The sequence below is a fragment of the Salvelinus namaycush genome, chromosome 4 (genome assembly GCF_016432855.1).
Source record: "Salvelinus namaycush isolate Seneca chromosome 4, SaNama_1.0, whole genome shotgun sequence".
Classification (NCBI taxonomy): domain Eukaryota; kingdom Metazoa; phylum Chordata; class Actinopteri; order Salmoniformes; family Salmonidae; genus Salvelinus; species Salvelinus namaycush.
The window spans coordinates 9,105,021-9,119,636 of NC_052310.1; the positions used below are offsets into that span (position 1 = coordinate 9,105,021).

Genomic DNA, 14,616 nt, shown 5'->3' on the forward strand with positions numbered 1-14,616 from the left:
GTTGGGGTTAGGGTTAAGGTTAGGGTCAGGGATTAGGTTTAGGAGTTTAGGGTTAGGTTTAGTGTTAGGGGTTTGGGTTAAGGTTAGGGTTAGGGGCTTGGGGTTAGGGTTAAGGTTAGGGTCAGGGAAAATATAATTTTTAATGGGAATAATTGTTTTGTTCCCCGCAAGGATAGTAAAACAAACGTGTGTGTGTATATGTGTGTGTGTTAAATTGAAGGATAGTAAAACAACTGGCCCAGCGTCGTCTTGGTTAGGGAAGGGTTTGGCCGGCTGGGGTGTCCTGGTCCCATCGCGCTCTAGCGACTCCTTGTGGCCGGGTGCATGTATGCACGCTGACTTCGGTCGCCAGCTGTACGGTGTTTCCTCCCACACATTGGTGCGGCTGGCTTCTGGGTTAAGCGTGCAGTGTGTCATGAAGCTTCAAGGGGGGTGTTTTGGAGGACACATGGTTTAGGAGTTTAGGGTTAGGGATTTGGGGTTAGGGTTAGGGAAAATATAATTTTGAATGGGAAAAAATATTTGGTCCCCAAAAGGATAGTAAAACAAATGTGCGTGTGTGTGTGTGCGGGCGTGTGTTACTATCGTCATGGATACCGGAAATCCCCCAAGGTCCACAGAAGGATAGAAAAACAAGAAAATATATACATCTGACCACACTATATATTCATACACCAGACAGAGTACAGGGGGGGGGGACTGTGTGTCTGTGCAGGGCAGGTTAATTTATAAATGTAATCTGTTACAGTTACTAGTTGTAATCAGTAACGTAACTTTTGGATTACCCAAACTCAGTAACGTAATCTGATTCATTTTGGATTACCCAAACTCAGTAACGTAATCTGATTACTTTTGGATTACCCAAACTCAGTAATGTAATCTGATTACTTTTGGATTACCCAAACTCGGTAACGTAATCTGATTAATTTTGGATTACCCAAACTCAGTAATGTAATCGGATTACTTTTGGATTACCCAAACTCAGTAACGTAATCTGATTACTTTTCGATTACCCAAACGCAGTAACGTAATCTGATTACTTTTGGATTACCCAAACTCAGTAACGTAATCTGATTACTTTTGGATTACTACTTTCCCCTTAAGAGGAATTAGAAGAAGACAAAAAGGATTCATCAAAAGCATTTGGTGTGTCATCATAGCGGTCTCTGATTGGTGGTCATCATTTGGTGTGTCATCATAATGGTCTCTGATTTGTGGTCAGACTCTCTCAGGTGGAACAAACTTAAACTTGCACCTTTTTTTAATGCTGATTTGAATGTCAATGAGAAAACAAAAAGCTGTCAATGTTGTCCCCCTGCAAACATCCTTTCTCAATTTGAAAGTAATCCAATACTTTTCAAAAGTATCTGTAATCTGATTAGCATATTTTTGCTGGTAATTTCACTGATTGCAGTTACAGTTTTTGTAATCAGATTACATGTAATCAGTTACTCCCTAACCCTGTGTATGCGAGATTGCCTGTGTCTGTGTGCACTGTGAATGCATGCATGTGTGTTTTTCCTTGTCAGCAGGTAGTAAATGTTAGTGCGTGAGCTGCCAAAATGCTAATTGGCTTAGACAAAGGGAGGAACAAGAGGAGCAGGAAGTAGAGTAGGAAGTAGGGCAGGAATGAGGAAGAGGATGATGATTGATGGAGCTGAATTTCTACTGTCACACTGTTGCATCTCCAACCTCTTTAACCTTTACCTAACACCTACCCTAACCTTAACCGCCCATGGGTTATGACCCAATCTTAACCCGTCAAGGTTCTTGCGTCACTGAAAGCCTTATTTTTTACAAGTAAATGTCATGTTCCTTTGGGTACAGCTTATTTCTTTGTTCCAAAAATCCAATGTTTGTGTCTGTTGGATGAATGTCAAATATCAACCTGAGGTTAAGTTGCCAAACACACACGCACGTGCGCGCGCACGCACGCACGCACGCACGCACGCACGCACGCACCTGTGAATGTAGCCCGAGGGACGAGCTATGCGGCAGGGCTTCAGTCTGTCAGTAACGCACAGTGAACCGCGTGTGTGTGTGTTTGTATGTGTGTGTGCGTGTGTGTGTAATAAAACGCACACACACATATTTTGTAAGTACTTTTTAACACCAAAACTATTGCTAAGTGAGGTGCCACCAACACAAAGGAGATGGAACCTTAACTTTGATGGAGTATTGAAACACATCCTCCTGAAATGTTTTGTAAGTGTACATGATGTGTTGTAACACCCACTGGGCGAAAAGGGTCCATCGTCGGGGATATATTTACTTGACATGTTTTTTATATTCTAGAGGATACAGAACATGTCCAATGCATATTTTGGGTTTTTATGGATATGCTCCATATCCTGACAAATTCTGACTCCAGATGTGTCTTTTAGACATATATGATACTGGGATTACTCCGAATATCACACACGGACATTTCCTATTTCCTTATTGACAGTACGCCTACATAGGATCTTGATAGGAATATTTTACGCTGCTGCTACTCTCGGATTATTATCTATGCATAGTCACTTTACCTCTACCTGCATGTACATATTACCTCAATTACCTCGACTAACCAGTGCCCCCGCACATTGACTCTGTACCGGTACCCCCTGTATATTGCCTCGCTATTGTTCTTTTACTGCTGCTGTTTAACTATTTGTTACTTTTATTTTAAATGTTTTACTTATCTAATTTTCACTTAACACTTATTTTTCTTAAAACTGCATTGTTGGTTTAGGGCTTGTAAGTAAGCATTTCACTGTAAGGTTTACACCTGTTGTATTTGGAGCATGTGACAAATTCAATTTAATTTGATATGCTAAATAAGTTATTTGAGTTTTGAGGATATGCTCAATAATTTTACAAATATTCAATCCATTTCATTCTTTCAGACACAATCATTTTTGTATTCCCTCTGGATAAAGGACTCGCACAAACCACAAGCTAAAAGCACTGTAACTGGTAGCCTAGCAACAATAATGACATATTTCTTGCTGCGGAGTTCCAACTGCCAACTATGTAAACGGTGTGGTCGAACTGACAACTGGAGAGACAAAGAAGTGTGAAGCTGTTCTGAAAATACCTAAAAGAAGTTAACGCTAAAGTGAGTAGCTAATTGAGATATGTTTTATTTATCTGAGTAACTAGAATCAAGAACGTTAGCTAATTTGGCCAGTAGCCAGTAGCCAGTAGGGATAGCCAGCTAGCTAGGCTTCATAGGGGGATAAAAGTGTACTGGTAGCCTGGCTAGCCAATAAATAACAATAGTGCCTTCCCTTCAGGGATTTTTTTATACCCTATCTAGTCCCAAGGTGACAGCTAACGTTTTCAAACGGTTAGGCATATTTTGTATTACTGGTTAATATAAGAGAACTAGCTAGCTAACTAACTAGCAACTTGGCTAGCTAGCTAACTTAGTTCCAGTTAGTTTTCTCATCATGAATGAAGCAGGTAGAGTAGCTGCCTTGTGGTATGGTTATGTGTAATGACAATGTTTTCTTGAAATATCGACACAATTTTCATTCATTGACAGTTTGGAGTGGATCACAGACCAACACTACCACCATAATGGGTCTGACTGCGAGGGACCACCACTGACGACCCAATCTGCACCCATCGCATCGAAACTACTATGTAAACTGGAAACCATACATCCTGAGGTTGCATTTATTGTAGCTGGGGATTTTAACAAAGCTAACCTGAGAACAAGACTTCCTAAATTCTATCAGCATATCGAATGCGCGACACGAGCTGGTAGCATTATGGATCATTGCTATTCTTACTTGCACGATGCATACAAAGTCCTCCTGCGCACTGCCTTCGGCAAATCTGACAATGACTCCATTTTGTTGCTCCCAGCTATAAACAGAAACTAAAACAGGAAACGCCCGTGCTCAGGTCTATCCAAAGCTGGTCTCACCAATCGGATTCCATGCTTCAAGATTGCTTCGATCACATGGACTGGGATATGTTCCTGATAGCCTCAGACAATAACATTGATGAATACGCTGACTCGGTGACCGAATTTATTAGCAAGTGCATCAGAGATGTCGCACCCACTGTGACTATTAAAACCTTTCCTAACCAGAAACCGTGGATTGATGGCAGCATCCACGCAAAACTGAAAACGCGAACCATCGCTTTTAATCATGGCAAGGCGACTGGAAACATGACCGAATACAAACAGTTCAGCTATTCCCGCCGAAAGGCAATCAAACAAGCAAAGCGTTAGTATAGAGACAAAGTAGAGTCGCAATTCACGGCTCAAACACGAGACGTATGTGGCAGGGTCTACAGTCAATCACGGATTACAAAAATAAAACCAGCCCCGTCGCGGACATCGAAGTATTGCTCGCAGACAAATTAAACAACTTCTTTGCTCACTTTGAGGACAATACAGTGCCACTGACATGGCCTGCTACCTAAGCCTGTGGGCTCTCCTTCTCCATGGTCAATGTGAGTAAAACATTTAAACGTGTTAACCCTCGCAAGGCTGCCGGCCCAGATGGCATCCCTAGCCGCGTCCTCAGAGCATACGCAGACCAGCTGGCTGGTGTGTTTACGGACATATTCAATCAATCCCTTTCCCAGTCTGCTGTCCCCACATGTTTCAAGATGGCCACCATTGTTCTCTTTCCCAAGAAAGCTAAGGTAACTGAACTAAATTACTCTCACCCCGTAGCACTCACTTCTGTCATCATGGAGTCCTTTGAGAGACTAGTCAAGGATCATATCACCTCCACACCACCTGATAACCTAGACCCACTCCAATTTTCTTCCCGCCCCAATAGGTCCACTGACGATGCAATCGCCATCACACTGCACACTGCCCTATCCCATCTGGACAAGAGGAATACCTATGTAAGAATGCTGTTCATTGACTAAAGCTCAGCATTTAACACCATAGTACCCTCCAAACTCGTCATTAAGTTTACGACCCTGGGTCTCAACCCCGCCCTGTGCAACTGGGTCCTGGACTTTCTGACGGGCCGCTCCCAGGTGGTGAAGGTAGGAAACAACATCTCCACCCCGCTGATTCTCAACACTGGGGCCACTACAAGGGTGTGTTCTTAGCCCTCTCCTGTACTCCCATGTCTGCGTAGCCATGCACGCTTCCAACTCAATCATCAAGTTTGCAGACGACACTACAGTGGTAGGTTTGATTACCAACAACAACAAGACGACTTACAGGGAGGAGGTGAGGGCCCTCGGAGTGTGGTGTCAGGAAAATAACCTCTCACTCATTGTCAACAAAACAAAGGAGATGATCGTGGACTTCAGGAAACAGCAGAGAGAGAATCCCCCTACTCACATCGACGGGACAGTAGTGGAGAAGGTGGAAAGTTTTAAGTTCCTCGGCGGACACATCACGGACAAACTGAAATGGTTCACCCACACAGACAGTGTAGTGAAGAAGGCGCAACAGCAACAGCGCCTCTTCAACCTCAGGAAGCTGAAGAAATGTGGCTTGTCACCTAAAACACTCTTTTACAGATGCACAATCGAGAGCATCCTGTCGGGCTGTATCACCGCCTGGTACGGCAACTGCACCGCCCTCAACCGCAAGGCTCTCCAGAGGGTAGTGCGGTCTGCACAACACATCACCGGGGGCAAACTACCTGCCCTCCAGGACACCTATAGCACCCGATGTCACAGGAAGGCCAAAAAGATCATCAAGGACAACAACCACCCGAGCAACTGTTTGTTCACAGCGCTATCATCGAGAAGGCGAGGTCAGTACAGGTGCATCAACGCTGGGACCGAGACACTGAAAAACAGATTCTATCTCAAGGCCATCAGACTGTTAAATAGCCATCACTAACATAGAGAGGCTGCTGGCAACATACAGACTCAAATCTCTGGCCACTTTAATATATGGACTTAATAAAGGTATCACTAGTCACTTTAAATAACGCCACTTTAATAATGGTTACATATCCTACATTACTCATCTCATATGTATATACTGTATTCTATACCATCTACTGTATCTTGCCTATGCCGCACGGCCATCGCTCATCCATATATTTATATGTACATATTCTATTCATCCCTTTACATTTGTGTGTATAAGGTAGTTGTGTAATTTGTTAGATTACTTGTTAGATATTACTGCATTGTCAGAACTAGAAGCACAAGCATTTCATTATTTCAACCATGTGCATGTGACCAATACAATTTGATTTAATTTGATGAAATTAAATGAAAAACAACATGTTTTAAACCTGACCCTGACTGCATTACCTGGATTAACCCATAACCCTGACTGTTTATAGGCCATGTCCATACTAACTATGTAGAAGTTGGTAGATAGATGAGTGTTATTGTATTGTATTACAGTACATCAATAAAGAACTCAGCCGCAGGTCTTTTCATTTTATTTGGTATATTAGGATTTCCATTAGCTTTTGCAGAAGCAGTAACTACTCTTCCTGGGGTCCACAAAATGCTGATACACTGATAGACAAAGACAGTCACACAAATTCAGAACACAACGGCATTCAAACAATACCACTAAAAAAGAACAAACAATACCACCAAAAAATAATGTTTGTGTTAGAGTGTGTTGTTGTACGCGTGTCCCCTCACAGTCCCCACCGTTCCATGAGATGTTGTTTAATACATTTTTTCAAGGTCATTTTGCTGTTGGCTTTGGGTACAAACACAGGTTTCGCACACAGGCACACACACCCTGTCATTAGTGGACCAGACTGTACTGGGAAAGCACCACCTCTCTACATTAATTAGCATATAATATAATTAATTTGGTTCATCATTGATCGATTATACACTACCGTACAAAAGGTTGGGGTCACTTAGAAATGTCCTTGTTTTTGAAAGAAAAGCAAATGTTTTGTCCATTAAAATAACATCAAATTGATCAGAAATACAGTGTAGACATTGTTAATGTTGTAAATGACTATTGTAGCTGGAAACGGCTGATTTATAATGGAATATCTACATAGGCGGACAGAGGCCCATTATCAGCAACCATCACTCCTGTGTTCCAATGACACGTTGTGTTAGCTAATCCAAGTTTATCATTTTAAAAGGCTAATTGATCATTAGAAAACACTTTTGCAATTATGTTAGCACAGCTGAAAACGGTTGTTCTGGTTAAAGAAGCAATAAAACTGGCCTTGTTTAGACTAGTTGAGTATCTGGAGCATCAAAATTTGTGGGTTTGATTAAAGGCTCAAAATGGCCAGAAACAAAGCACTTTCTTCTGAAACTCATCAGTATATTCTTGTTCTGAGAAATGAAGGCTATTCCATGCGATAAATTGCTAAGAAACTGAAGATCTCGTACAACACTGTGTACTACTCCCTTCACAGAACAGAGCAAACTGTCTCTAACCAGAATAGAAAGAGGAGTGGGCGGCCTCGTTGCACAACTGAGCAAGAGGACAAGTACATTAGAGTGTCTAGTTTGAGAAACAGACGCCTCACAAGTCCTCAACTGGCAGCTTAATTAAATAGTACCCGCAAAACTCCAGTCTTAACGTCAACAGCGAAGAGGCGACTCCGGGATGCTGGCCATCTCGGTAGAGTTGCAAAGAAAAAGCCACATCTCAGACTGGCCAATAAAAATAAAAGATTAAGATGAGCTGAGCCTGCTTGGCAGGGTTGGTCCTGCAAAGCCAAAGCCCCCTAAAGGGAGAGTATACTACACAAGGAAATTCTCAAAGCTGCTAATGAGAACCTTGACGACCTTGTACCTGGCCGGTGGGGATTCCGGTGGGGTGCCCCCACCCAGGCAGTGGCAGTGCTTGCAACACTAGCTGCAGTAACCCATGGGGAGGGGGTCACACTCGGACATTCAGAGAGGGGGTATATTATTGTGGCCCTGGTGGCACAAAATCAAAGTCGGACTGCATGGAGATGCTTGGGAATATGGCCAATACGGGTGACCATATTGTGGGTGTTTCAGGGAAAAGGTGTACATTTGACCTCCATCATCTAGGATGTGACAATGGTAAATAAAATCTCTCAATTTTTGCCCATTTTTTTGCGCGGTCTTGCAGGCCTTCTCATGCAGCTGTAACTGTAAGTGCATTTGTAAATCAAGACCTATCTTGAGTTGGACTCTGGGTTGGTGCAATTGTTGAGAAAGTGAGCTTATGGTTGTGTGGGGGTAAGGGTTGAGTGTGTGTGGGTGTATGTGTGTATCCCACAACTGTTGCGAAGGAGTGAAAGATGTTAGGGACAATAGAGGATGATCCACAGCTATATATAATACAAATCGAGGTGAGGGCGATGGAAATGCATTTGGCAGTTGATCTACTTCAATTCGGTAAATGGCACTGTGTGCTCTTTAGAAAGGATGGATCCCAGTCGGTTATGGGCTATGGGATACAGGGGGTCGAGGGTGGTCTGCCGGGCATTGGGATGACAACCCAACTCGGGGTGAGGAGGGCTTTTAGCGGGTGGAATAGTAGGGACCAATTGGAGGTTTACTTAGTAGAAATGCAAATATCATGGTACAGCTATATAGACACTCAATCATCATGTTACTTTTTAATGGTACGTTTACAAACATATATTTTGATAAAAAGAATTTAAAGTTGTGTCTCATTATGGTAAGTGGTGAAATAAGTATAGCCAGTTATAATTGTAATGGCCTAGCAGATAATAAGAAAAGACGATCAGTATTTACCTGGCTAAAAGAGAAGGAATATAATATCTATTGTTTACAGGAAACCCATTCAACAGTTTTAGATTAAGTTTTGTGGAAAAAGAACTGGGGGGGCGAAATATATTTCTCCCATGGGCAAAGAAATTCAAAAGGGGTGATGGTTTTAATTAACAATAATTTTGATCCAAATGTGCAAATTGTCCAAACAGATCGTCAAGGTAGATGGATTATTTTAAATATGTTATTGGACAATAAACAGATATGGCTTATTAACCTATACGGTCCGAATAATGATGATCCAAGCTTCTTTGAAAATATATATAAGAATTTATCAACTCTACAAGCAACACTAGACTCTATTATTATGGTGGGAGATTTTAATACGGTCTTAAATACCTCTATGGACCGGAAAGGAAATCACACTACAAACTATCACCCTCAGGCACTTAAGGAAATCATGAATGTCATGGATATATTGGAATTAGTGGATATATGGAGACTTAAATACCCTGACCTAGTGAGGTATACATGGCGGAGGCTTAATCAAGCTAGTCGTCTTAACTACTTTCTTATGCCATTCTCTCTGGCACCAAAAGTTTAAAAAGTGTTGATAGGGGACAGAATGCGGTCGGATCATCACATAATTGGTATATATATTACTCTTACAGAATTTCCACGTGGGCGAGGATATTGGAAATTTAATCAAAGCCTACTAGATGATAAATTGTTTAGAACTAGGACAGAAGAATTTATAACTGACTTTTTCAGACATAACATAGGTACAGCAGATCCCATTGTATGGGACACTTTTAAATGTGCCTTTAGAGGCAATGCAATTCAGTACTCATCTATAAAACAAAAGCAATTTAGATCAAAAGAGTCCATATTAACAAAGGAAATTGAAGGACTAACAGTACAGTTAGATAGCAATAAAAACAGTACCATAGAGGCACAGAATACGTTAGAGGGAAAACAAAAAAAAATGGAGGAACTTATTCGATAAAGATCCAGTGTAATATATTATAAAAATTAAGCGAACTGGATGGAATATGGGGAAAAATGCACAAAATTATTTTTCAATCTTCAATATTGAAATGCTACCAAAAAAATGTATTAAAACTTGTTACAAATGATGGAGTCACGCATGATTCACCAAATTATATTTTGAAAGAGGAAGTAAAGTACTTTAAGAATATGTTTTTGTTTCAGGCTCCTCCATCTCCACTAACGGAAACTAATTGTATGGATTTTTTTCCTAATAATAATGTAAAATTAACATCTGTACAGAAAGACTCATGTGAAGGCCAAATTACAGAGGAGGAACTGCTTGATGCAATTGGGGACTTTAAGGATGGGAAGACTCCAGGGCTGGATGGCATACCAGTGGAAGTATACAAAACTTTTTTTGATATACTCAAAGGACCATTATTAGCTTGTTTTAACCACTCCTATATAAATGGTAGATTATCAGACACGCAACAAGAAGGTCTGATATCATTATTACTGAAACAGGACCCAAGTGGTATATATAAAGATCCAGTCCATTTAAAAAATTGGAGACCTCTTACACTTCAGTGTTGTGATGCAAAAATCCTAGCAAAATGCTTGGCGCATAGAATTAAAAAAGTATTGTCAGATATTATTCATCCTAATCAGACAGGTTTTTTACATGGATGATACATTGGAGATAATATAAGACAAGTACAGGAAACAATAGAACACTATGAAATATCGGGGACACCAGGCCTGGTTTTCATAGCTGATTTTGAAAAGGCTTTTGATAAAATACGACTAGAGTTTATATATAAATGCCTAGAATATTTCAATTTTGGGGAATCTCTTATAAAATGGGTTAAAGTTATGTATAGTAAACCTAGGTGTAAAATAGTAAATAATGGCTACATCTCAGAAAGTTTTAAATTATCTAGAGGAGTAAAACAAGGTTGTCCACTATCGGCATATCTATTTATTATTGCCATCGAAATGTTAGCTGTTAAGATTAGATCAAACAATAATATTAAGGGATTAGAAATCCGTGGCTTAAAAACTAAGGTGTCATTGTACGCTGATGATTCATGTTTTCTTTTAAAACCACAATTAGAGTCTCTCCATGGCCTCTTAGAGGATCTAGATACTTTTGTTATCCTCTCTGGATTAAAACCAAATTAAAATAAGTGTACCATATTACGTATTGGATCACTAAAAAATGCACATTTTACATTACCATGTAGTTTACCAATTAAATGGTCTGACGGAGATGTGGACATACTCGGTATACAAATCCCAAAAGAAAGAAATGATCTCACTCCAATATTTTTTTTTTTAGAAAGTTAGCAAAAATAGATAAGATCTTGCTACCATGGAAAGGAAAATACCTGTCTATTTGTGGAAAAATCACCCTGATTAACTCTTTAGTCATATCACAGTTGACCTATTTGCTTATGGTTTTGTCTACACCTAGTGACCTGCTTTTTAAATTATATGAACAAAAAATATTCAATTTTATTTGGAACGGCAAGCCAGATAAAATTAAAAGGGCATATTTATATAACGAATATGAATTCGGAGGGCAGAAATGATTAAATATTAAAGCATTAGACCTCTCACTAAAGGCATCAGTCATACAAAAGTTATACTTAAATCCAAACTGGTTCTCTAGTCAATTGGTACGAATGTCTCATCCTATGTTCAAGAAGGGCCTTTTCCCCTTTATTCAGATTACACATGCTCACTTTCGGTTGTTTGAAAAGGAAATAATCTCCAAAATATCTTTATTTTTTAAACAAGCCTTAGAAAGTTGGTTGCAATTTCAGTTTAATCCACCTGAAAGGACGGAACAAATAGTACAACAAATATTGTGGTTAAATTCAAATATACTAATTGATTAAAAAAACTGTATTTATCGAATACATTTTTAAAAAAGGTATAATTTTAGTGAATGATATCATAAATAGGACTGGTGGAGTTATGTCACACATTCAGCTAACACAGACATATGGAAATGTCTGCTCTACCCAAAATTACAACCAATTAATTGCAGCATTACCACAAAAATGGAAGAGGCAAGTAGAAGGGGGAAAAAGTAAGGAACTTGTATGTCGGCCCTGTATTAAAGAACATAAATGGTTAAAGAAAAGTATGATAAATAAAAACATATACCAATTTAATTTAAGGACCAAAAAACTGACAGCTGTGCCATATAAATTGCAAAATAGTTGGGAAGAGATTTTCGATGTACCCATTCCATGGCACATGGTTTATGAATTGATACACAAAACAACGCCGGATTCAAAACTTCGAATTTTTCAATTTAAATTACTATACAAAATTCTTGCAACTAATAGAATGTTATATATATGGGGGATACAATCTTCCCAGCTTTGCAGATTCTGCTGTGAGGAGGCAGAGTCATTAGATAATTTATTTTGGTATTGTCCATATGTAGCTCGTTTTTGGTCACGGGTCCAGGAATGGCTGAAGAATTGCAACATTTGCCTAGAACTAACGCTACAGATAGCAGTACTGGGTGATTTGAAAAGCCATAATCAATCAATAATATAATAATTATTTTAGCAAAAATGTTTATTTTTAATTTACAATCTGTAGAAGCTATGAGAATAGGAAGGTTCAATTATTTTGTGAAGCATCACAGCACAGTTGAAAAATATATGGCAAATAGAAATCTGAAATGGATGATGTTGGAAGATAGATGGGGGGGGTTGAATTGAGCTGAAGGGTGGGACTAATAACAAGATAAACAATGTAAAGCATACGGATCTGTAAAAAGTATATAGGTTCGGGAACTTTTGTGAAATAGCACAGTTACAAATAGAAATCAAACTGGATGGATATCAGAAATAGAGGAAGGAACAAACAAGAGAGAACTATTGTAAAGTAGACTGTGTCTGTAAAATGGGTATAAGATGTATAAATTGAAGGTAAAAGCAGAAGTGTTTATTAGTTTACTCCAATTGGGGGATCGGTGGTAGGGTTTGCGGGGAATAATAATAAAGGTATATTCTTTTAAAAAGTATGTATGTCTATATAGGTATGTGTATGTATATATGTGTATATGTCTGCATGCGTGTATGGATATATATATTTACCCCAAAAAATACGGGTGATTGGAAATGATGCAGACAATTACATTGGAAGCAACATTCTTTCCGCAATATTAAGCTGATCCAACCCTAAGAATTTATTAATTTTTTTAATAAAAAAATAAAAGATGGGCTAAAGAACACAGACACTGGACAGAGGAACTCTGCCTAGAAGGCCAGCATCCCGGAGTCGCCTCTTCACTGTTGACGTTGAGACTGGTGTTTTGCGCGTACTATTTAATGAAGCTGCCAGTTGCCAGTTGTCATTTACAACATTAACAATGTCTACATTGTATTTCTGATTAACTTCATGTTATTTTAAAGGATAAAAAAAGTGTTTTTCTTTCAAAAACAAGGACATTTCTAAGTGACCCCAAACTTTTGAACATTAGTGTGTTTCTAAGTGACCCCCGCCCCCCTCTCTCTCTGGTGTTCATTCATTCAGGTGCGCAGCTGAATGAAGATTGCCAGATGTGGGTCAAGCTGGAGCCATTCACAAAACAAAACATAGGCTACTTGCATAAACGTCATGAATTGTCTGCATGTTATTTGGTAAGCCAATACATTTATCTTAAGTATTTATACAGTTGATTGAATCACTTGAATGATTATGTTAAAATACCGTAAATCCACAGTGTGCCATATTTAGGCTATTATTTATAACATAAAAAAAAACACGTGCTATAAATCTCACAGGTTCTTCGTAGATCCTTTTGAGGAACAATACAGTTTTTGGGGGGGTGTTCTGGTTAGCCATAATCTATTGTTAACATTACTTAGGCGTTATTATTATGTTGTTCATTGGCACAAGGCTATACCTGAGGTTTTCACAAGACACCACAACTGGCCATTGTCACATGTATCATGTAATGGCATAACACAACCGATTAGATCAACTGGAATAACACTCTCACAAAAAGAGCCGAGCACCACCTCCCCCCTAAATATTCGACTGAGCCACCTTTGACCCTACATTTGAATTATCACTAAAATAGAATAATAAATAAATCCCTTTAAAAACTGCTAAGAACCATTGAAGGGCTCAAAGGATTCTTTAAATCACGATTGTTCCACATAGAACCATCACCCGTGCAAAATAAACAAATAGAAGATGAACAAAAAAACGAGAAACAATCCAATCTCCAGAGCTGCCCGTGGGACACACTGTAACGCACCACATACAAGCGGGCAAGCGGTGCACGCAGAGAACGGGCATCCCGCATCAACCCCTCTATTTAGGATGTGGATTTTATGTATGTAGGCTAGGCAAGTTATGGTATGTAGCCTAACGCGTGTTTGATCACTGCCTTCTAGTGACAGGTCTCCTAAAAGAGAATAACCAAAGAAATTATAAAAAACTTAGATTAAATAAATCACTGAACAGTCATCCAGCCAAAGTAGTGTCTGCCGTTAACTTACTGAGGTGGACGCGGGCGGCAGCTCCATCAGGCGATGCGCGCTTACAGAGCTGATGTTCCAAGGCGCGAGAGACGGGTCTTGCGTGGGGATGCTGACGGCCTTGACTGGCGAGCGCGAGCTCATTCTTGCCAAGTGTGTCAGTCAAAATCTAGAGAGATAGAGACAGAAAGGGAGGAGGGAAACCGCGTTAGTAGTAGTGCTCTGCTTCAGTCCTCTAGCCACAGCATCACGACCCTGTCTCCCATAAACACAGAACAGACTGAGACCAGGGAGTGAGAAAGCACTCACATTCACTCACTAACGCTCTCTCACTCTCTTTCACCCTCTCCCTCTCTCTATTTACACGTTCACGTGCGCCTCCGCCATGTGAAGAAATGTCCCAAAGCTGTGGAAATGTGAAAATGATGTAGGGAGCCAGGACTAGACTCTCTGATGGCCACTTATATACAGCCAACTGCGAAGTGGA

At 39.9% G+C, this 14,616-nt stretch overlaps 1 protein-coding gene across 1 annotated transcript in view; it reads right to left on the minus strand.

The window, feature by feature from the left end:
• The window catches only part of LOC120045347 (melanopsin-A-like), a 36,509-nt gene extending 22,236 nt beyond the window's left edge, over nt 1-14,273 (minus strand). The window contains exon 1 of the mRNA XM_038990226.1: nt 14,151-14,273. Coding sequence (XP_038846154.1) covers nt 14,151-14,273 — 123 coding nt within the window. The remainder of the gene's footprint in view (nt 1-14,150) is intronic.
• Nucleotides 14,274-14,616: the final 343 nt, after the last annotated feature.